The sequence below is a fragment of the Cricetulus griseus genome, assembly GCF_003668045.3.
Source record: "Cricetulus griseus strain 17A/GY chromosome 1 unlocalized genomic scaffold, alternate assembly CriGri-PICRH-1.0 chr1_0, whole genome shotgun sequence".
Taxonomy (NCBI): Eukaryota; Metazoa; Chordata; class Mammalia; order Rodentia; family Cricetidae; genus Cricetulus; species Cricetulus griseus.
In genome coordinates, this window is record NW_023276806.1 from 74610373 (window position 1) to 74633719 (window position 23347).

At 40.3% G+C, this 23347-nt stretch overlaps 1 protein-coding gene across 2 annotated transcripts; it reads right to left on the reverse strand.

The window, feature by feature from the left end:
• Positions 1-85: 85 nt before the first annotated feature.
• Positions 86-14692, reverse strand: LOC100752921 (peptidyl-prolyl cis-trans isomerase D). 2 transcript variants are annotated; one of them, XM_027392904.2, is made up of 10 exons: positions 14445-14692; positions 12399-12539; positions 10386-10492; positions 7070-7258; positions 6030-6152; positions 5776-5882; positions 3142-3283; positions 1038-1124; positions 903-945; positions 86-333 (listed from the first exon to the last, which is right to left on the reverse strand). In XM_027392904.2, exons 1-10 carry the CDS (start codon positions 14527-14529, stop codon positions 245-247), a joined length of 1113 nt encoding a protein of 370 aa, XP_027248705.1. In that variant the 5' UTR covers positions 14530-14692; the 3' UTR covers positions 86-244. The 2 variants fall into 2 exon arrangements, with proteins under 2 accessions (XP_027248705.1, XP_027248706.1); XM_027392905.1 differs by lacking the exons at positions 12399-12539; positions 14445-14692 and adding an exon at positions 9316-9422.
• Between the last annotated feature and the right edge of the window lie 8655 nt (positions 14693-23347).

Here is a 23347-nt window from a genome sequence, read left to right on the forward strand (position 1 = left end):
AAAACCTAAAGGTTAGTAAGACTTTAAGAATTTAAATATTGGCCAGATACCATTCTTTGGAGACAGAAAGATTTTTAAAATGAGATTAATAGCATTTCATAACACTTTATTAAGAAACCTATGTCAGTACTTCTATGTAAACAATGATGACAATGAATCAAGGGAAACATATCATATGTAGACAGTAACTTACATTATCCTTTATATAATCAATGTGTAAAATTTAAGCAGAATTTAATTCTCTTTAAGCAAACATTTTTGCATATACCGCCTTCTCTTTATCTTTCTGTGCCTTTATCATTTGTTTCACTTTAAGCAATTCTGCCTGGATAGCTGGGGGGAAAGAAGGCAATGAATTAATTTTCAAAGCATCTATAAAACTAGAAAAAAACTAACAAAGTACACTTGTGACTCAACAATCCCCTGCCATGGCTGTACTTTTAGCAGTACTATTTAGACCTATTGTCATTCTTCATCTGCTTTACCTCAGAGAAAGTTCCTTTCTGTCATAGCTACTCTGCAACATATCCAATACATAAAAGAATGTTTGGTCATAGCCACATTCAGCTTAGAGAAGGAATGCCCCAAACTTTAAAATCACAATGAATACTTTATTTCTTACTGTTAACCTTTTGACTAGCAATGATATAATAGAATCTGCATCTCAACAGAAAGGGTTGCAGACGAAGTATGAAGGCATATTTAAAAAGCTAGTAGTTTCTTGTGCAGAATTAAGCTCTGCATAGGGGAGAGACCTTAAATACTTATATAATCAGTGCTTGGCCCAGTAACAGGCACCCTTCAATGCCTAAACAAATAAATATGTCAACCTTATGTGTACACTCATAAGGATCCATTTCTGAAAGACAAAGGAAGTTTCACTATAAAACCTGCCAATTTACCTTTATCTCCTGGGGCTATCTCCTGCGCTTTCTTAAGATCAGCCTTTGATGGGGGAAGGAGAGAATTTAAGAAACATTAGACATTAAGACTGTTAAGGTGATTATCTATTATAAAACAAGGAGAACAAAATTTACCAGTGCTTGATCATATTCTTTTAATCCTTGCCATCCTTGTGCTTTTCGGTATAGTGCTTTAGTATTTGATGGGTCCATTTCAAGAGCCTATGAAAAAGTTATAAAATCAGTATTTGTATCTAAAAGTACCTGTTATCAACTGGTTCCAACTCACTGGAGCTAGAGCACCTGTGCCATCTAGGAGTTTACCAGTAGAAAGTGCCCAGTGGTTGAGCAAAAGAGGGATGGGTTTCTTTTATCGGTCTCCAGTGTGCTGCTCTGCACTGGTTTCTAGCTCAAGTGGACCCAGACTATTTAAGAGGAAAAACAGTTTAAATAAAAGTTCTGATATCATCACTGATTCAAGGACAGCCCAAAACCTCCTGAAAACCAAAATCCAATGGTACATAAGTCACCCAACTGTCCTGTAACTATTTGTCCAGCTGTCTATAGGAAATGATGTCAATAAAAGGCTACTTGTTTACCATAGAATAATATTCAAACTGTGGTTAGATAATGAGAACACAGAATCCGGGGACATGGGGCAATTATACTACAAACATGAGCAAATTTTAACAGGTGTCTCCCCTGAAACAAACATTTTTAAATCAATATATTCTGTTTGCATAACAGCTCTTTTTTTGGGGTTTTGCCTCCCGAGTGCTGGGATTAAAGGCGTGCGTCACCAATGCCCTACTGCATAACAGCTCTTAAGAGAGCCAACACTGGGATTTTTTTCTTAAGATGAGAGTATTACCTGCCTTACAGAAGTAACGAGGTCCGGAGTGGACATGCAAACTTTCCTCTATTGCATGTCCCCTTCTAAATGATAACTTTTCTTGTTATCATTCATTCCATCTACTTAAGCAAGGGGTAATGGGAAGGCAGGGAATGGATGCAACCCTGTGAATACTACACAAGTACTACTATATCACTAACCTGCATAGCCAGGTCTTACTTTAGTTCTTGCTGTGCACAGGTGCATGCTCTAAGTTTAATGTGCAAAAACAAAACATTATGTCTGGAAATTTATTTGAAACTATCACTCAATGTACCTGGATGGCCCTTATTAAGACAAAGCATCTTTCTGTGTATGCCAGTGGCAACCAGTCTCAACATCAAATAGGAACTGTCTGCCCATTGTGTCCTGAGGATCAGGCTTTAAAAAAAATAAAAGCAGCCAGTAAGATGACTCAAGGAGTAAAGGCATTTGCCTACATGCCTGAACCTAGGCTCAATCTCTGGAATTCACATAAAGGTAGAAGGAGAGAAGTGACTCCACAAAAGCTGTCATCTAACCCTTGTACGTGCACTGTGGCACATGCATATACAAGTATAAAATTACAATACACCAAACCAAGCCCAGCATGATGGTAACATGTCTGATCCCAGCAAGTGAAAGGCTAGCCTCAAGTGCATAATGAGACCCTGTTTCAAAAGCCAAGACCATATAGCTCAAGGATATATTTCAGTTGTAAACCAAGCAGAAAACCCAGCACACAGGCAGAAGAGAAAGCATATCCACACATATCCACATTTGTTTTTGAGGCAGGGTCTCTCTTATGTAGCAATGGATGGCTATGACTTTTTGATCCTCCCACCCTATGTCTACAGTGCTGGCTGGCATTATAGGTGTGGATACCTACATTCTTCCTCTTTTTTTTTTTTTTTTCCGAGACAGGATTTGTCTGTGGCTTTGGAGGCTGTCCTGTAGACCAGGCTGGGCTTGAACTCACAGAAATCCGCCTGCCTCTGCCTCTGAAGTGCTGGAACTAAAGGCGTGCGCCACCACCGCCCGGCTTCACACCTATATTCCTAATCATTCCTAGCTCTTGTGTTCATATATGTCTAGCTCATAAATACAAACAAGCAGATAAACATGCTTTAAGAAATAAAAGCAGAGTACTCAGTAGATGTTAGGTGACAGTTAAAAGCAAAATTAATGGATTAGCAGAAGGAACTGGCAAAGCAAATTATTTAGAGACATGATTTAAGTCACATTTTGTCAAGTTTCATTAGGTCCTAGGAAATTAAAATACATTAAGGGACACTGTCTTTTTCTTTTCTATTGCCTTGATAAATCAAAACCCACTCCTTCCAAAGGTTCAACATCACACAGACTTACCTCCAAACAACTGTCAATTGCTCCCTGCCAATTTGACATCTTCAATTTACAAGCACCAATATTCAGTACACAGCTTAAGGCTATAGGTTGCAGTCTAGATGTATCTGCTTTCTCAATAACAGCCTTTGAACTATCCACGTATCTAGATAACATATTAATAAAGGCAACATGTAACTCCACATTGCTTCTTCAGTGTTATATCTAATATTAAAGGTCCATCTTATATTTGATGATCACAACTTTTTGATGACACTTTTTCTTCAGATGCAAGAAATAAAACCCAGGATTGTGAGCCTGCTAATGAGCTATACTCCTAGCCCTATTTCTCCAAAGGATATTTCTTCAATTTTCCCACAAATTTAACAACTAACAATAACTCCCATATATAATTATGTGTAACTCAGATTCATACTATACCTTCTAATATAATTATGTTTAGAATGCTACATTAGGAAAATTGAATTCAATGGGAAGGCAAAACACTGTGTAGTATTTCAAAATATTATTTTGTGTGTTTGATACAAGTGCCAGGCATTTTGGGGTGTTACTTCCTTTTACTGTGGATTCCAAGAAGCTTTGGGTCACAAGTTTGTTTGGCAAGTGTTTTTACTCACTGAGCCATTTTGTTAGCCATGTAGTATAGATGTAACTATTGACTGAAAAGATCCCAGAAGCTGAGCCAAGAATCTGGTCCCTATAACTTAGTTTCAAAAGTTTCCTTTCTCTAAAAGGAATCGACTCCTTATTCCAGATACAAAAGCAAAGTACTTAGTTATAAGAGCAGCCTAAAAGCAAGTCTAACATACTGACACAACATGTCAAAATGAAGCTAGGAGTGTAGCTCAGAGTGCTTATCTGACACACCACAGGCCCTGGGAACCCCCAGCACCTCAAAAAGCAGGAGGAACTTGTGAAAAGCATACAAATGATGTTTCAGTGGGTAAAAGCAAAACAGCCAAAACTGATGACCTGAGTTTGACCAATAGGAACAGACTCCCACAGGTTGTCCTCTGGCCTCCATAATACTCTGTGGTATGGGTACCTACACACACATATAAATAAATGTAATTAAAAATAAACTGAGTTTTAAACACCCACATATTTACTGTAAGTTATTGAGGAGGAGGAGCTGGCTCCTATAGAAAAAGGTCATCTTATAACTAAATGTTACAATGGCACATCAGAATGATACCACTTTAACCAATTGCTCAAATACAGAACAGGCCAAACTGACAAGTGTCTTCAGGGTGTTTTATCTTAGGAAATACACAACATCACCGTACCTACATCCTCTTTCCAAAATATTTAAGCTCTTAATTGTAAAGTAACATTTATGTATAAGACAACTAACTTACTAGGATACCACAAAGGTATACATGAAGGCCTGGGAAGATGGCTCAGTTGGTAAATGTTTGCCTTGCAAACATGAGGACCTGAGTTTGCCACCACCACCCCACCCAAACTCATGTACAGAGTGGTATAGCACATGGGGCTGAAGAAGGAAGGATCCTTGAGGCTCACTGCCCAACCAGTGTAGCTTAACTGGCAAGCTGCAAGCCAATAAGAGACTGTCTCAAAGGAGGCAGACAATGTCCCTGATGATGACATCAGAAATTGAACTCTGGTCTCCATACATGCACATGTACACACAAAATGTTTAAGCCATGTGGCCAAAAGATGCCTCAATAAAGAAAGATAAGCTTGGCAACCTGAGTTCAATCCCAGGACCCACACAGCAGAAGAGAGAACCGATTCCCACAAGTTGTCCTCTGACCTCTACTCACATGCTATGGCACACGCATTCAAGCACATTGTAAATCATTTACATGAATAAATAAAAATCAAATAAAAAGACAGACACTGGAGGGGCCAAGCATGACTCACACACTGAATCCCAGTAGGTGAGGGAAGTGGCTACACACAGAATAAGGCGGATCTGTGGGTATGAAGCTAGCCTCATCTACATAGCAAGTTTCAGGCCAGACAGAGCTAAAACCCTGTCTCAAAAAACAAAACAAAAAGTCATGGGTGTGGTGATCAAAAAGCAGCATTACAGCCAAATATATACCTTATATCTTAGTTTGCACTCTGAACTAAGAGGGGAAAATTAAAATAGGCTACATATTTGATATTGTTAATGTTGTCTTACTGAGGTAAGTTATTTAGACTACCTCTGCTCTTTACTAAGGACATTATGTTCAGATATACTTAGGAATAAATACCAGAGTTTTGCAAAAGCAAACGTTAAAAGTACATGCAAGAATAAGAACATATAATTGAATTCCACTTCAACTTTTCTGGATTTTGAAAATTTTCAAAATAAGTCAGGGCAACAAAAGAAATTTAACTCTCTTTTTTGGGGGGTGGGGGTTTTGAGACAGGGTTTCTCTGAGGCTGTCCTAGAGCTAGCTCTGTAGACCAGGGAAGACTCCAACTCAAAGATCTGCCCACCTATGCCTTCCCAGTGCTGGGATTAAAGCTGTGCACCACCATACCTGGCAAGAAATGTTAACTCTTTCAATACAACTACTTAGTATACAAATAAGTTACTAAATATGAGTGATTCTGAATTTTAGTTCAAAATAATTAAGTTTATACATTCTTGGAAGTAATTTATTAAAAATGCTTTATTACCTTAAAACCTTTGCATATTTTTTAATAGCCATCTCCCAGTTCTGAGATTTGAAAAAAGTATTTCCAATGTTTTTTAAGTCTTCAGTTATTAATAAAATTTTATCTACCTGTATAAAATACAAATATGTTGGATGTTAGTAAATAATATGACTTAACGCTAAGATTCTATCATTATGACAGGCTGATCAAGCTTTTAGAACTAAGTATTTTAATTCACTCAAGTAATTAAAGTGTACTCATCTGAAAGTACTCACATCTTTTAAATCTATATCAGCATCCTCAGGGAAATCTGGATGACTGTCACCAGAGCCGTCTTTGGGGAATATTCCCCAGTCATCCCCTTCTTTCAATTCTCCACATTCTGCAATGACACACAGCTGCAAAAATATTAAATTGAAGTGAATATTCAGAGATCTTTAAGTATACCTTTAAAGGCTGCACAGCTCAGAGTCATACAATGCTACCAATGTCACCGACTTGACAGGGGTGCATTTCTCTGCTATAATTACAGTAATTTCCTTTTATGTACATTCCAGCTAATATGACAATGTCACTATTCACAGTATTTACTGTTTGGGAGTGCTATGAACAGAGCGAGTTGAGAACTGCATCACCATGTATGAAGCTGTCTGAGGTGACCCAGTCTTTCTGTCATGTATTGTTGGTTGGCATACTTCCTATGAGTAACTGGATTTCTAATTCCTGCACAGTCTCATTACTTAATGTGTCTCTCACAGTCACTCTGTTTCACAAGCATTTAGAATACAACACAACCTGAAACACTTAAGCAATTTATATAGGATGTAAACACAGATCAAGAAAAGTAACAAGATCTGCGCCAAACTTCCAGTTAGATAGCAGTGAACTCACTATCTTCTTTCCAGTATGTACTATAGTTAATTACTACAGACACAAAAGCCTCATGGGTATGGGAAGACTAGAGCAATCTGACAATGATCACTGTTAGATCACACTGAAGCTGAAACAAGAATTAAAATCTCTTCATTGGCCAGAGTGGTTAATCCTAGAATGTGAGTAGCATCAGCAGAGACAAAAAGACTACTAGACAAATCCAGGAAAACCAGGTCTACCTGTTTCAAAGGAGAAATAAATAAACGCCATTGTTTAAAAAAAGTTTCAGAGAAAAGTGGTCAATCCAGGCTATTCCTATAGCAAAAACATCCTAATTTCTTTCCTACATTCTAGCTAACAATCATGGGACACCTGTAACTTGGAATTTTTTTGCCACAGTAACTAAGCAGGTATGTTTATTTCATTTTAACTTTTTACTTACTTTGGCAGGTTTTTCACCATTCACTTCGACATTTTCAAGCATCCTTGCTACACCTAGTCCTTTAATTACTTGACCAAATACCACATGTTTTCCATCCAAATGAGGAGTTGGAACTGTTGTGATAAAGAACTGAGAACCATTTGTATTGGGACCTGCATTTGCCATGCTCAGCAAACCCTCCCGATCATGCTGCAGAGATAAAAATCATTTAAAGAAAAAACAAAGTTAGAGGCCTTAGTCTGAATTTCCTTTTATTGACTCTTCACCTAAAATAGATGGAGTCTATGACTGCTTACTTTTTTACATCAATTTTACATTTAAGTGCTTAAGTACCCTTTTCTCTGATTTTACTTAAGAACCTTAAATGAATAAAAGAAAAGTGTCTAAAAGGCAGGCATTTCTAAACTGTCCATCTGCAAGAGATGCTTACATTTCAATCTTAAAGATGAAGATGCCATACTAAGGACATCGAGTAATTTACTTTGCTCTTTTTATGAGTTACTATTTTTCTGAGAACACCTGTACAGTCTTCACACAACAGAAACTGCCTATGTTATGATTCTTCCTTTTCTCTAAACTGAGACCAGTAATGTAGTAGTGAATTTAGACAAATTATTCCAATAATTTTAATTCCAATCTTATGGCTTTTATCCAAATAAATGAACAACTCAGAGATGATACAAAAAAATATCTTGCAGCGGGGCGTTGGTGGCGCTCGCCTTTAATCCCAGCACTCGGGAGGCAGAGGCAGGCGGATCTCTGTGAGTTTGAGGCCAGCCTGGTTTCCAGAGCGAGTGCCAGGATAGCCTCCAAAGCTACACAGAGAAACCCTGTCTCGAAAAAAAACCGAAGGGAAAAAAATCTTGCAGGGCTGGAGAGATGGCTCAGGGGTTAAGAGCACTGGATGAGCTGGGTGGTGTTGGCACAAGCCTTTAATCCCAGAACTCAGGAGGCAGAGTTAGGTGGATCTCTATGAGTTCGAGACCAGCCCGGTGATCTACAAGAGCTAGTTCCAGGACAGCCCCCAAAGCCACAGAGAAGGGTTTCCTCAAAAAAACAAAAAAAAAGATGACTGGCTGTTCTTTTCTTCTAGAGGTCCTGAGTTCAATTCCCTGCAACCACATGGGTGGCTCACAACCATCTGTAATGAGACCTGGTGCCCTCTTCTAGTGTGTAGATACAGATGCATTCAGAGCATTGTATAAGCAATAAATAAATGTTTAAAAGGAAAAACAAAACATCTTGCAATCAATATGCTCAAGAGCAAGACAATTTCTCTGCTTTTCTACTTTGCATAGCATAGGCTTTCTGAATGCCTCGCTCTAGTTCACACCTCATAACTCTCAGGTTACTTTCCCCACACCTAAGATACAATCCAAATCCTATTCAGCTTTCAATATCACTGAATTTTCACAGTGATTTTCCTTAGGCCTCCTTTCTTTTAATCAATGCAATGGTCAGAAATACCTCAGTTATGCCTGTGATAGCTTTGCTTGGTGCTTTGCTTTAACTATTCTCCTCTACACAGTAAGTTTTCTTTCTTTGGTTTCCCACTGTCTTTCCATGTTGCTGTCATCACTGTCATTTAAAATATGTATTTTAGTCCCAAACTAGCATAATTCCAGCCACCTGACGGTCCAGTTTGCCTAGCTTAAGTGATCAAATCTCCTCAGTGTCTCTCGTACTAACTTGCTAATCAGACGTGCTGGGTGTAGTCCGATATGCTTTTAATCCCAGCACTCAGGAGACAGAGACAGGATATTTCTGAGTTCAAGCCCAGCCTGGTCTACACAGCAAGTTCCAACCTTAAAGGATGAACTTCCCTAAACTGAAAACCAAAGACACACATGTTACAAAATCTAAAACTTTTGAGCAACAACTTTCAGATATCAGGTTAGGGATGCTCGACCTATAAAAATCTATGAAAATGTTTCAAAATCCAAATAACTCTGAAATATGAAATATTTCCAAAATAAAGCATTTCATATAGGGTCAGTCATCTATCAAAGGTATGTGAACAAATATATTCAGTCTACTTAGCATTTACATGGACTATTTATTATTATCCTCTACTGTCCCTTGTATTTTATCCTGAATCTGAGGTAAGATTAACAGCCTCTCATTTTTTAAATAAACTCTTTGATGCAGTGCCAGAACTGAGCAACAGAAATTCTCTTTCCAAGTCATACTAATTACCTTGCTTATATTCCTCATTTCCAAAGATATCACTTTACTTTTGTACTTACATGTCTGTTCTTAAAACGGGAATGATGCAATACACCCCGAACATTAACCATATCCTCTAGGTGGAAAATCCCCTGACATCCTGGATATTAGCGATGGTTTTGTTGTTCTTCAAATTCAAGGATAAAGATGCACAAGTTACCATCCTTACAATAATGAGAACATTTTTTCCTGGGATCAATTTTGCCATATGGGACCTTTAAAACTCACTGGCTTAACTGAAGCATATAATAACTGATCATAGTGAAATAAATAACAATATTTTTGCTAAAATATCATACTGGCCAGATATGATAATGTTTATCTGTCATTCCAACACTCAGGAGGCAATGCAGGAGGATGGTAAATTCAAGACCACACTGGATTACACAGTAAGTCCCTATCTCAAAAAAGAAAACTATTACTGGATAAATCCTTTCCACATTAAAGATGCATATTGAACTGGGATGTAGCTCAAGTGGTAGAGAACTTGCCTAGCATTCACAAGACCTTGAGCTTATCCATGCCTAGCACCACACACCCTTACAAATGTTTATTTTTTTTATTTAATTTTTTTTTTTTTTTGGTGGAGGGAAGAAAGGGTTTATTTGGCCTACACTTTCAGATCATAGTCCATCATTGGAGGAAGTCAGAACAGGAACTCAAGCAGGGCAGGAACCCGGAGGCAGAAGCTGATGCACAGGCCATGGACAGGTTCTGTTTACTAGCTTGCTCCAGAAATGTTTATTTATGAATGATCTATAAGAAAAGTATAATCCACACCAGGCCTGCCAAAACAGGTTTATAATCACCACTCCTCAGGAGGGTAAGTAAAAAGGATTGGGAATTCAAGGCCTGTCTAGGCTACAGAGTAACTTTAAGGTTAGCCTGAGCAACTAGGCAAGACCCAGTCTCAAACTGGAAAATGGGAGGAAGGGTAGCTGAGACATGGGGCACTTGTCTGACATAAAAGCCACACACAGTATGTGGAAGGACAGCATTCTGATCACACTCCAGTATTTTTTGTGTCTTAATCCAAGTATATTTCAAATACATAATCTTTATATTAGCAAAAACATGAATTTTTCTTTACCTTATAATGAAAATTTTCATCTTCAAATTTTTCACCATAAATACTTTCTCCACCTGTCCCATTCTGATTTGAGAAGTCTCCACCCTGAATCATAAACTTCTTAATAACTGCAAAAAAGAAACATGGCTATCAGTAACTGAAAAAGAAGGTCTCAGCAATGCTCACTAATAAATGAGTAATAAGACAACTTCCTACGCATGACATTAGTAGTTAGTGTTCTCGCCTGCTTCCACCCCATCAACTCTACCTGTTAAGACTTCTCACAACCCAACTCCAACATACTTTTTACTAATGACTCCACACCAGCTCCCAAGAAATCAGTTCTTTGAACTAATTCAAAGCCCCCTCCATAAAATTATCACCAAAAACACAAAAGGCAGACTTAGTTTCAATCATTATGCTAACCCTACTTCCATTTTATAATGTGTGATAATCCAACAATGAGCAGCTTAAATGGCATTTTACTCCTTGAAACTATATACTTGCTCAATAATGCCTACTAAGTAAACATTATTCCTAATAGTGTTCTAGCCCTAATAGAACACACAATGAGGACTGAACCTAGAATTTGAATATGCTAAGAATGCATGCCAGAGACTTTTGTACATTTAATGACAATGGTCTGAAACTACCCCACGTTCAGAGAACTCAAGGTTCATGGGACTCAGCATTTGGCTACACTGTAGTAATAACCATACACAACTAGCAAGAGAAAAGAAACACAAAGTTGGGAGGTATCCATGCCCCACTTCCTTGGGCTTTCCCCCCTCATAATAGTTGTTGGACTTCCAGCAACAAAAATGCAGAAAAGCCTGAGATAATTCTGTCCAAGATATACAAGCAAAATCCCAGCACCCAAAATATTTCCTGGATCCTTATCATCACAGTATTCTCTACCTAACATGTCCCAAAATTCAAGACTAAAAAGCAGATGTTTCTTATCAATTACATTTGTCAAACTGGTGTAGGCCTAATTATCAACTTTCTGATTTAAGGAAGGGTTCAAGTGCCAAGTTCCCAACTCTAGCCAACTGCTTTTTTAAGGAAGTATTAAATCTACTGTGTTAACTATTTTCTTTCTTTTTTTAAGCATGTTTTGTATATAGGTATGGGTCTATGTAAATGTATGCCACATATGTGCACATGTTTGCAGAGACCAGGTATTGGATTCCCTGAAGCTGTAGTTACAGAAGGTTGTAAGCCATCAGACATGGATACTGGGAACCCATCTTAGGTTCTCTCAGAGAGCAGTAAGTGCTCTTAACTGCTCAGCTATCTTTCCCTTACCATTTTAACTGTTTTCTAAATATATTTTTGCTAGCATACTTTTATATCTTATTAAATATGAAAGTAAATTAAGCTTAAAACATTTTACAAAAAAATCAATGTTCATTGTTTCTTAATAGTAGTTTTAATAAAATTGAACTATTGGAGGTGTGTAAATCGGGAATAGTAATACCCTGGATTCAATTCCCTGAAATACAGGAAAATTACTAATACTGTAATCTATTTGTTTATTCATAAATATTTAGCTTACTTTTATTAAATGCAAAAATAAAATGGTGAGAGCATGCAGCTCCTGAACTTACGACTATTGAGCCTAAAAACTACTGGGACAATAGTCAAATAATCTGTGAATAACAGTTTAATCACACATTATCAGGGTGTCCAAGAAATGGAATAGTCAAAGACTTCTCAAGCAATTCTGCCCAGGCTGTCAAGTGACTTAAGGTCAGCTTATTTATCTGTCATGGGTTTTCTTTCCCAATAAAATGATTTGAAGAAGAGAGTCAGAAGCCTGCTGAAGGCAGGTTGTCCATTGCCCAGCAGATAAACATTAGTGTGCTCCCATGATCAACCCCACTGCTCATAGACAAACCTTTATAACACTGAGCTGTCTATCACCTGTGTCCAAGTATCCTTCAGACTCAACATTACATTATTCTCTATCTCCTAAGAGCAGGACTGATATCTATACCAGGATAATCAGACAGAGGAAGTTTACACACATACTTCGGTGAAAAGGACATCCTTTAAAATGGAGAGGTTTCCCAGTTGTGGGTCCAGTGCCTTTTTCTCCTGTACACAACGCACGAAAATTTTCTGCAGTTTTGGGAACAATATCTGCAAACAATTCTAAAACAATTCTGCCAACTGAAAGAAAAGAAAGGAAATCATGTCATTGTGCAAAGTAACTAAATGTGTAAACAAAAAAGGAGATAACTAGTATGCCTAACCAGTGGTTAACACATCATTCAGTGATACAGTTCTCTTTCAACAACTTATGTGAACTACAGGAACAGACCTTTTGCACTTAACTCTCTTTAAATGAAACTATGCATACTTTGACATTTCCCCAGCCCCTGATACCTTCATGCTACTTCTCTGAGTTCAACTTTAAGATTCCACGAAGGTGAGATCCTGCAGCAGACTTATTTCACTCACCGAAATACCCTCTAGATTCATCTATGCAGTCATAAATAAGATTTCCTTCTTTTAAAAGGCAGCATTATATTCTACCATGTATACGGACACTGCATGTATTCATGCATTGATAGACATTAGATTGGTGCTGTATCTTGGCTACTAAAGAATAATTTGGCAAGGACACGGGTGTGCATTAAACTTCGTTTTCCTTGGATATAAGCCCAACCATGGAACTGTCAATTTTTATTGTCGTTTTTTTCTAATCCTATTTAGTCTAAGGGAAGCTTCATATATCTAAATCTAAACATTGAACAGATTATAACCAGTTACAGCATTCAGCTGATTAGCAGCATAGGACACCCTGAGTACCAATGGTTTAAAATCCCGAATCATTTAATTAATATCCAGACTTTTAAAAAATACTTTATTCTATGTGTGGGGCTGAGGCAAGCAGTGTGGACATCAGAGGACTACTTCTGGCAGTCAGGGCCGGTGGCAGACACCTTTGCCTTTTAGGCTGTCTCAGTGGCCCGTATTAAGAATTTGTTTTTCAAGACAAGGTTTCTCTATGTAACAACCTAGCTATCCTGGAACTAGCTCTGTAGACCAGGGTGGCCTCGAACTAATTGCCATGTAATCAACAGAAGACAAATAGTACAGGAATGGTCAGGTTGCCTGGGGTTTTTATACCTTAGCAGTTCTCTGTGCTCTGTGGAAATTACTTATTGCAGTTGCACTTTCAACAAACCAAAAGACAATAACAGTAAAACCTTAGTTCCAAAACAAAGTGCATGCACATATAAATTTGTATGTGTTCCCATCTCAGTAAGTCGGGCCAGCAACTCTATAACATGTTTCAGAACAAGCCCAACTCAGTTACAAAGTAACACGCCCCCTACCGGGTTCACAACCTTCCAATGCTGCGACCCATTACTACTACAGTCCCTAACGTGGTGACTGCCCACCATAAAATTATTTTGTTGCTACTTCGTAACTGTAATTTTGCTACTGTTATGAATCTAATGTAAATATCTGACATGTGACCCCTGTGACTCCCACAGGTTGAGATATGCAGGTTTAGGACTTCTTAGCTCTGAATCCAAGGCAGCCATACAGCTGTGGCGCTCAATTCCATAATGCCAAAACAGCAGAAACGATCGCCTACCTAATCGGGAATGAGGAAAAAGCACTAAGCAAGTCACTTTAATCTGTAAACGACTCCGTAGCCCCCGATGTAATTCGTGTGCCACAAGTCCCACGGCGTGACTAGAGCCCAGCATACAGGTATCCATAGAGCACTCCAACAATTATCCACCACCCTCGCCATATCATTTTATTTTACAATAAATGGCGGTGCAAAGGTTGCAGGGAAGTGCGACCAAATCAAGAGACAAAAGTAAGGGACGCCACAATTCCTGAAGTAGAAAATTCCAGAAACTTCCGTGGGAACTAAGGCATCGCCTACACCGCAGCAGGCGCAACCTGAACTCGTGGAAGCCAGGTCTTGCTCCGGGTAGGATCCAGGCTGCTACCTCCCTCCCGACCCCAGGCCCCTAGCCGCGGAACGGTCATGCGGCCGAGCAGAACCGCAGCCGCCAGGCCCCCAGCGCGGGAGGCGAGCGCGCCGCTCACCTCGCTCCCCGCCGATGTCCACGTCAAAGAAGACCCGCGGGTTCTTGGGGTTGGAGGGCCTGGCTGTCGGGGATGGGTGCGACATCTTCACAGCAAGCGACGAGAAGAGAGACTCGGGCACCACGTGCGTGAGTGGGGGACAAACTCTACTCCGCCTCTGCGTGACAAGCTGGCGACACGCTAGAGGAGCTACTTCCTGCGCGCAGCCGGAAGCTGTCCCCTAGTTTCCGGTCCGGAACGCCCTCTTTTCCGGCTTCTGCGTACGGCCGCTGTGTCCTGCCTTTCTTTGGAGGTGAAGGGGCCGTGGAGTTGGTTCTCTTCAGTCGTGAGCTGTTTCGCGGTCCTTGCGGCATCCCTGGGTGGAAAATTTAGAAATCAGCTTCCACGAACTCCCAGTAACTGTTCCGAAACTTAGTTCACTCGTCTAAAAAAAAAATGGAAATAAAAATGCTTTCTTTGAGCGGACAAGACGGCTCATCTGCACTCAGGTGCTTAACCTGAGTTTGTTTCCCGGAATCCACAAAGTGAAAGGAAAGAGAGTCCGTTGTCACCTGACTCTCACATGCACTTCGTGTCGTGCACTCCGGCACGTGCATACATAAATTAATTCTTAAAAATTTTAAATATCCACCTACCTCGAGAAGGCGTTTTGGAGATTAAGGACATGAATCACGTGTCCGCATACCTCATATAAATTTGTGGCACCCAATCACAGTGGGTGGCCTTTTGAAAGGAGAAGCAGGTGTAACTGCAACCATCCATACCATGTGATGAAGATTCCTTCCTGTGGGCCACCAGTTTTAGGATATATAAAAACTTGAGTTATACAGCACAATACTATATTGTGGTCATTTGCCATCACATTGTAAGTGATCCAGTTTAGACCTAAGGCTCCGAACTGCTGATGTTCAGAACCGAACCCAGAAGAGGACGGTTTTGCCGTCTGTTAAAACTGCATACACAGGCGGATCTCTGAGTTCGAGGCCAGCCTGGTCTCCAGAGCGAGTGCCAGGATAGGCTCCAAAGCTACACAGAGAAACCCTGTCTCGGGGAGAAAAAAAAAAAAAAAAAAAAAAAACTGCATACGATTATTAGAGTCTACTTTTTTTTTTTTTCCTTATGGACTTGGTGTAAAATGTACATCTTAAAGCTGCCGTGGTAACCTCAGCATTGAGCAGGTAGCGACGGGAGGATCCACGAAAGTTCCAGCATGAGCTGTGCAAAAGTAAGACCCCTTTCCAAAACTAAAAATTAATGTATGTATTAAGGTGAGTAGTTTTGGCACATGCCTGTTATGCCAGCAGCTAGATCCCAAGCCAGGAGGATCAGTTCAAGCTAGCCTGGGCTACATGAAGAGGCACTCTGTCCAAAAAGTTTAAAAAAAAAATTAAGATCGCCCAGGACACCTTCCTCCTTCATATATACTTAACACTTATGAGGTAGAAACAGGAAGAGGTCAATTCCAGGTCAGTCAGGGCTACACAATGAAATGTTATATCTTAAAAAAAGAAAAAACAACAACAACAAAATAAAACGAACAAGCCCAGGTTTGTACCCAGCACCTGTAATCTCAGAACTAGAGGCAACATAAAACTGCCTCAAATTAGTCTTTTCTTTAAAAAAAAAAAATATACTACCTGTGTATAGGAGAATACAATGTCACCTCATGACATCGTCTAATGGTACATAAAAAACAGCAGTTCCCAGTGCATTTTGTTGGCCTCCAGAGCTCTGTGAGAGAGCCATACCACCTAGATACAGCATGGTGGTCACCTTGTCAATAGACTTACTTTTTTTCTCATCAGAATAAAAATGTGGGATGTGGTTAGCAACAGCCAGCAGTGCCTTTTGAAAGGAGAGAGAAGCAGGTGTAACTGCAACCATCCATACCATGTGATGAAGATTCCTTCCTGTGGGCCACCAGTTTTAGGATATATAAAAACTTGAGTTATACAGCACTCGGGAGGCGGAGGCAGGTGTATCTCTGTGAGTTCGAGGCCAGCCTGGTCTACAGAGAGAGTTCCAGGACAGGCTCCAAAGCAATACAGAGAAACCCTGTCTTGAACAAAACAAAACAACAACAACAACAAACTTGAGTTATAAAGACCAATTAATTCCTGCTCTGAACTCGAAGCAAGCTGTAACATTATATGATGGATAGAATTAAGGACTAAAGTTGATTTTTTTCTTTTGAGATAGGATCTTGCTATGTAGCTCTGACCATCTAGGACTCAGTGTAGACCAAACTGACCTCACACTTGCAACAGACCATCTGCCTCTCCCCCAAATACTGAGATTGGATACACAGACCACTAAGCTCAATGTATGTAGCACTAGAGTTATGTGTATTAGAGTTAAGCATTCTACCAACTAAGCTGCATCTCCACCCCTAACCAAAGTTGATGTTTTGTCTATTTGTGCAAGAAGTACTTTATTATTGTTATTTTGTTTGTTTGAGACAAGGTCTCATTATGTAGACATGCTGCTCTCAAACTCACAGAGTTTTGTCTCTGCCTCCCAAATGCTGGGATTAAAGGCATCTGACACCACTCCTGGAAAATGTTAACTTCTTGTGTCCTTCAGTTCCACAATGCTTATTCTTCAAGTTTCTTGAAGACTCAGGGATGGTTCACTGCAGAACTGCTGTGTCCTTTGATAATGTGACAGTTTGAATGGAAATTGTCCCCAGTAGTATTAGGCATTTTAACACTAGGTCCCCAACTGATGGCACTGTTCAGAAGGTTTAGGAATTGTATCCCTGTTGGAGGAAGTATGCCACTGGAGATGGGCTTTGAGAGTTTAAAGACTTGTTTGCTCATGTAAGTCATGTGAAACAAGCTTGTTCCCTAACTTGAACTAATAAAAAAATTAAAAAAAAAAAAGACTTGTTTGGTCTCTACTTACTGCTTGCAGCTCAAGACATAAGCTCTCAGCTTCCTGATCTAGCTGTCCTGCCTAGATTCTGTCATCATGGATCTAACCCTCTGGAACTGTAAACCCAAACTCTTCCTCCTTCATGGTGATTTATCACAGCAATAGAAAAGTAACTAACACAATTAAAATCTTTCTCTAACATGGTCTCATGTCTGGGCTGCAGACTGATCATTTATATTTTGTCTTACTGCAAAGGCAAACTAATTAAAATGGGTGCTCTAGGGTCTGAGAAATATCTCAGTCAATAAAGTGACATTCAAATATGAGGACCTGATTTTGGATCCACAGCACCCTGATGGTACACACCTGTGATCTCAGTGCTAGGGAGGATGATTCCTCGAGCTCACTAGCCAGTCAGCCTAGCTGAATCCATGAGTTCCAGATTAAATGAGAGAGAGACCCTGTCTCAAAAAATAAGATAGAGACCTACAGAGGAAGAAACTGCACATCAGACTCTGCCCTCCACATACATACACACATCCAGAGAAACATGGACAAACAACACGAAAACATACACACACACACACACACACACACACACACACACACACACACACACACACACCATTCTGAGCTACTAGCTTGAAATCAGTTGAGGCCAGCCTGGAATGCATAGAAAGACTGTCTCAAAAGGAAAAACAAAAAGGAGGAGAAAGAAATAGTCAAAAGGTGTGTTTAGGCTGCTTCATTCTTGCAAGAAGTAAGCTGAATAATTCTTCTGTACAAGTTTCTGGGTGTTAAAAAAGCTAATCTAAATATTACTCTCACAGTATCTTGCTTATTGTCCACAGTGAATTAGCGTTTTTTATGAAACTGTCATATTACTAGAACCAAACCAAATGAAATAATCAAACTCTAGAAATTGTGTGTGTGTGTGTGTGTGTGTGTGTGTGTGTGTGTGTGTGTGTGTGTGTGTGTACGTGAATTAAGGTGCCCACAGGGCCTAGAAAAGAGTGTCAGCTCCGCTGGAGCTAGAGTCATAGGCAGTTGTGATCCTGCTTATGGAGGCACTGGGTGCTAAACTGGTCTCTGGAAGAGCAGCCTGCTCTCCTGACCTCTGAAGTCAACTCTTCAGGCTTGAAATCACTCAAAACCAGACCTCTAGTGACAAGACAAGCCTCTCAAAGACCATTGCTCTGCCAACAGTCCTCTTACTCGGGACAGGTCTTCTTGGCTCTGACATCTCAGCAAGGAACAGAGCAGGAGAGCTGCTGCTTAAGGCTGAAGACCTGGCTTTGCCTAGAGAGGGGGAGCATTGTCTGAGAGCATCACCAGTATTATGTTATCCTGTCTTCTTTTCATAAGTTTGAGAGGATGATACTAACACATCCCACCTCAGGCTCTTTTTAGTTCTCATTGCACAGCACCCCTCCACCCCAAACAAGCAGCTAAGCATTCCATGTCCATTGCTTTAAGAGCAGAGGTGTCTTCCAGGCCTTGGTATTTCTAAGACTTGGTTTTTCAGAAACGGTAAACATTTTTGACAATAGTAAGAGCTGAAAAAAGAACATTTCAGGTTTGTTTGTTTGTTTGTTTGTGAGACAGGGTTTCTCTGTGTGGCCCTGGATTCCCTGGAACTCTATAGACGAGGCTGGCCTCGAACACAGAGATCCACTTGCCTCTGCCTTCCAAGTAATGGGATCAAAGGCATGTGTCACCACTGCCCAGCTCCAAAACCATCTTCTGTTAGACCATGATTTTCTTCTCTCAGAAGAAAATAAAATGGGACATGACAGTTCATGATCATTATTCAGCACTCAGGAGGCAAAAGCAGGCAGATCTCTGTGAGTATGAGCCTGGCTTATCCTACAGAATGAATTCACACCAGGGCATCTGGAGCTATACAGTAAGGAGTGCCCATTCATGTTCTAGAAAAGAGGGATTATGGGTGATAGAAGAGACTAAGAGGGGAAGCAAGGACAGAACAAGGCAACTTGCCACTTCAGGGAGATGGAGGAGATTGGTTAGTTGATTGATTTACCATTTTGGCCATGATATCTCTGGGAACCTACAAGCACCCACAGAGAAGCTAATGAGAGCCCAGTCATGCTAGTGCCTAAACAGCCTGGGCTGGGCTGTAGGCCACAGAGAGCAAGCTTTGGCTCATGGAGGAAGAAAGAAGCTGTGAAGTGGACAGGCTCCCAACAATCCTATGTACTCAAGTGTTTAGGACAAAGAAAAGACAAGCCAGGTGTGGTGACACACACTTGTAAGCCCAGCACTCAGGAGGCTACGGTAAGAAAATTATAAACTTGAGAGCACCCTAATACATAGTAAGATCCTATCATGGGGAAGGGGGAAAAAACAACCCCTAACTCAAAGGAGTTTTCGGGAGGGAATTCTGAACTCAGTGAGAGACCATGAGTACAGATGACCAAGTTCAGTTGATGAGCTGGATGCTTGTGTGCCTAGATGGCATTGAGAGCTTGATGCCCCAACCCAAAGCCTTGCCATGATATTAGACCTTCTGACATCTAGCTCTAACCTCAGCTATAAAAAGAGGGATTCTATCAATTGACAATGATCAAATTACCGGTCCTTTGGAAGAGGTAATTTGAAATTAGTACTGTAATCTCAACTCTTGGGAGGCTGGGGAAGTAAGATTGTGAGTTTAAAGCCAAACAGGGCTACATAGTCTCAAATAACAAAGAAATGGGGGGGGGGAGGAAAGAAGGAGAGAGGGAAGGAGGGAGGGAGGGAGGGAGAGAAAGAGAAAGAAAACAACAAATGGAATTTAAAGAGAGTTATAAACAAATTTGTATTTCAGCCATGTCCGAATTAATGCTTTTGCATGATCATAGGCTGGGGGGGGGGGTCACTGAAGTCCCTACCAGGCCCCCAGGCAAATTTGAAATAGTACCCAATCACTTTCTCAAGGTAAGAAGTTAAAAAGGACCTGAAGATGAGAGAGGAAGTTCTAGGGTACTATGTATACTGCCAGGCTCTTGTAAAACCGTACCTACAGAGTTAATTGTTAAGTGGGTAAGGGGTTATGTAGTTGCACGATGAACGGAGGCCTTGTGTGCAGGTGGTCAAACACTGACAGAACTTCCTCCCCGAGAGAGCCGCCCCACCCACGCCCCTGCTCTCAGTTCTGAAGAGATCATGTAGCCTTCACCAGAAGAAGGATATGGGCTAGCAATCTAAGAGCAGATTTTCTGAGCTATAACAGAGAATCAATGAAAAGGAAGAGGTGCCACCAGGGGGCAGCAGAGTCTCCCTCGCAATCAACTGCGAACTTCTTCATCCAGGGGCTGAAGTGTTAAGACAGGGGCAGTCTTCAGCCATCTGGAGGCTTATGTATATGTCATGGCAAAATTCTTCTGAAGGGCAATGAGATTATTTTCTTTTCTCAGGAGTGATAGTTAAAATTAATTTTAACTATTTTCAGTTGTAAAATGTGTTGTTTACTCTTAGTGATAGACTTGTTGACATCGGGATTTCCAAGGGGAAATAATTGCATTAGTCTGAAATAATTTTGTCTTCCTCTTCCTTCCTTCCTTCCTTCCTTCCTTCCTTCCTTCCTTCCTCCCTTCTTTCCTTCCTTCCTTCCTTCCTTCCTACCTTCTTTCCTTCCTTCCTTCCTTCCTTCCTTCCTTCCTTCCTTCCTTCCTTCCTTCCTTCCTTCCTTCCTTCCTTCCTTCCTTCCTTTCCTTCCTTCCTTCCTTCCCTTCCTTCCTTCCTTCCTTCCTTCCTTCCTTCCTTCCTTCCTTTCAGTATTTCTGGTGCTAGAAATTGAACCTAGGACCTTGTACATAAAAGGCACACACACCCTACCAACTCTCTCCAGGCCTCTAAAATTTAAACAATATAATTGGTCTTATTATAAATCATAAAGGCTTTTTATTTTGGTACATGAAGCTTGCAATCTGTCAGAACAATTACCTAGCATATGAAAAGCTCTAAATGTGAACCCCATCCAACCATATAGCAGAATAAATAATTGAACAAATCTTTAAAGTCTTACTGTTGCTCCTAGGAGAAAATACTAAATCCTTAACATGTCCATGGAAGTCTTGTCAATCAATAAGACCTAATAGACTGCCTGTTTAAGCTCCTTTCCTTGGTATAGCCTCACTCAGAGACACTAGGACCTGCAACTTGCATAGCTCTGTTTCTTGTTTTTAATATTTCTTCTGATTATTTTTTAAGTAAGTAAGTAAGTGTGTGTGTGTGTGTGTGTGTGTGTGTGTGTGTGTGTGTGTGTAGGTATTGGCACATGAGTGCAAAAGTCTGAGGAAGCCAGAGGTGTCGGACTCTTCTGGATCTGAGTTAAGGCAGTTAGGAGGTGCTAATGTGGGTTCCAAAAATTGAACTAGGGTCCTCTGGAAGAGTAGTGTGTGCTCTCAACCACTGCATCATCTCAGCAGCCCCTACATCTTTGTTTCTCTCAACTTCAGTTTTTGCCCACAATGAAAGAAGTCTCTGATAATACAGAACTGACACTAGCTCTCACTCTGCAATTTTGGAAATTTTGTTGTGGTTTTCACTTTCTATGGAAAAAAATGTCTTATTTGCCTCCATTCACATCCTGTAGTTATAAAAATATCAATGTATAAAAGCCCAATCAATTTGTTGTATCAGATCAGACCCCAAATACATAAAGATAAGACAAATTTGGTATCAGTGTCAGAAAGGTATCGACACACACTTGGCTGGCTTTGTCTTCTTACCGCTGCCTCTGAATTCTGGGATTCCAGATATTCACACTATGGCGCACCATTGTGGTGATTTTTTGCAAGCCTTTAAAGACTGTTAGATTTGGCCTGGCCATCTAGTCCAGTTGTCAAACATTTGCCTAGCATGTGTGAAGCCCTAGACTCATTCCCTACCACTTTGCACACCAAGTGAAGGTTGTTAGATTCCATCCTCCTAGTGCATGGTGCATCAGCCTTAGCATTGCACTGGACAACGTTTTAAACCTCTCTAAACCTTGGTAATCTAATAAATGAAGTAGAATAATAAGGTTATACTACACAGTTATTTGAGGACTAAATAGATCATGTAAAAACCTGCATCATATAGTAATGACCCATAACAAATGTAACAAAAACATTTTTAAAGCAGTTATTTCGATAGGCGATGGTGGCAGGCAGATCTCAGTGAGTTTGAGGCCAGCCTGGTCTACAAAGCAAGTTCCAGAACAGCCAGGACTGTTACAGAGAAACCCCATCTTTAAAAACCAAAAAAGAAAAAAAAAGAGAGAGAGAGAGAAGAAGAGTTATTTCTGGGATAACTGAAAATTTTTTCAGGATACCTTTTCAATGGAAAGTTAACATTATAATTAAGTCAAAATTTTAAGTAATTCCTGACACTTATTACATGCTTACTCTATGCTATGGGTGTTCTGTATAGTTTCAAATGCTTTGGCCCATTTATTTAAGTGTACATGTATGTGTGACATGTGCAAGTATGTGCACACATGAGTGCACCAGCTATGTGCATGCCTGTTGAGAGGTTGATGTGAGGATATCCTCCTTACTAATTTTTCCACCTTGTTTTCTGAGACAGGGTTGTCTCACTGAACCTGGAGCTTGTCATTTTGGCTAGACCGATGGGTCAGCAAGCCCTGGGGATCTGCCGGTCTCCACCGTCTCAGAGGTGGGGATACAGACACACCCAAACTGGGTCCTCATGTTTGTATAGCAAGCACTTTACCCACTGGGCCATCTCCCCGGGCCTGATTTTAATTTTTCTATGTTGCACATTCAGAAGATGGAGTAAAAGTTTGGCAAAGTGCTTGCTTGACAAGCACAGGACCTGGGCTCAATCCCCAGAATCTGCTTAAAAGAAGTCAGACATGGACACACTCACTTGTAATCTTAGCTCCAGAAAGCCAGAAACAGATGGGTGGGACCAGACTATTTTAAGAGGTCCAGCTCGGTAAGAGACCTTGTCTTTTTTTTTTTTTTTTTTTTTTTGAGAAAGAGAGAGACAGACAGACAGACAGACAGACAGACAGACAGACA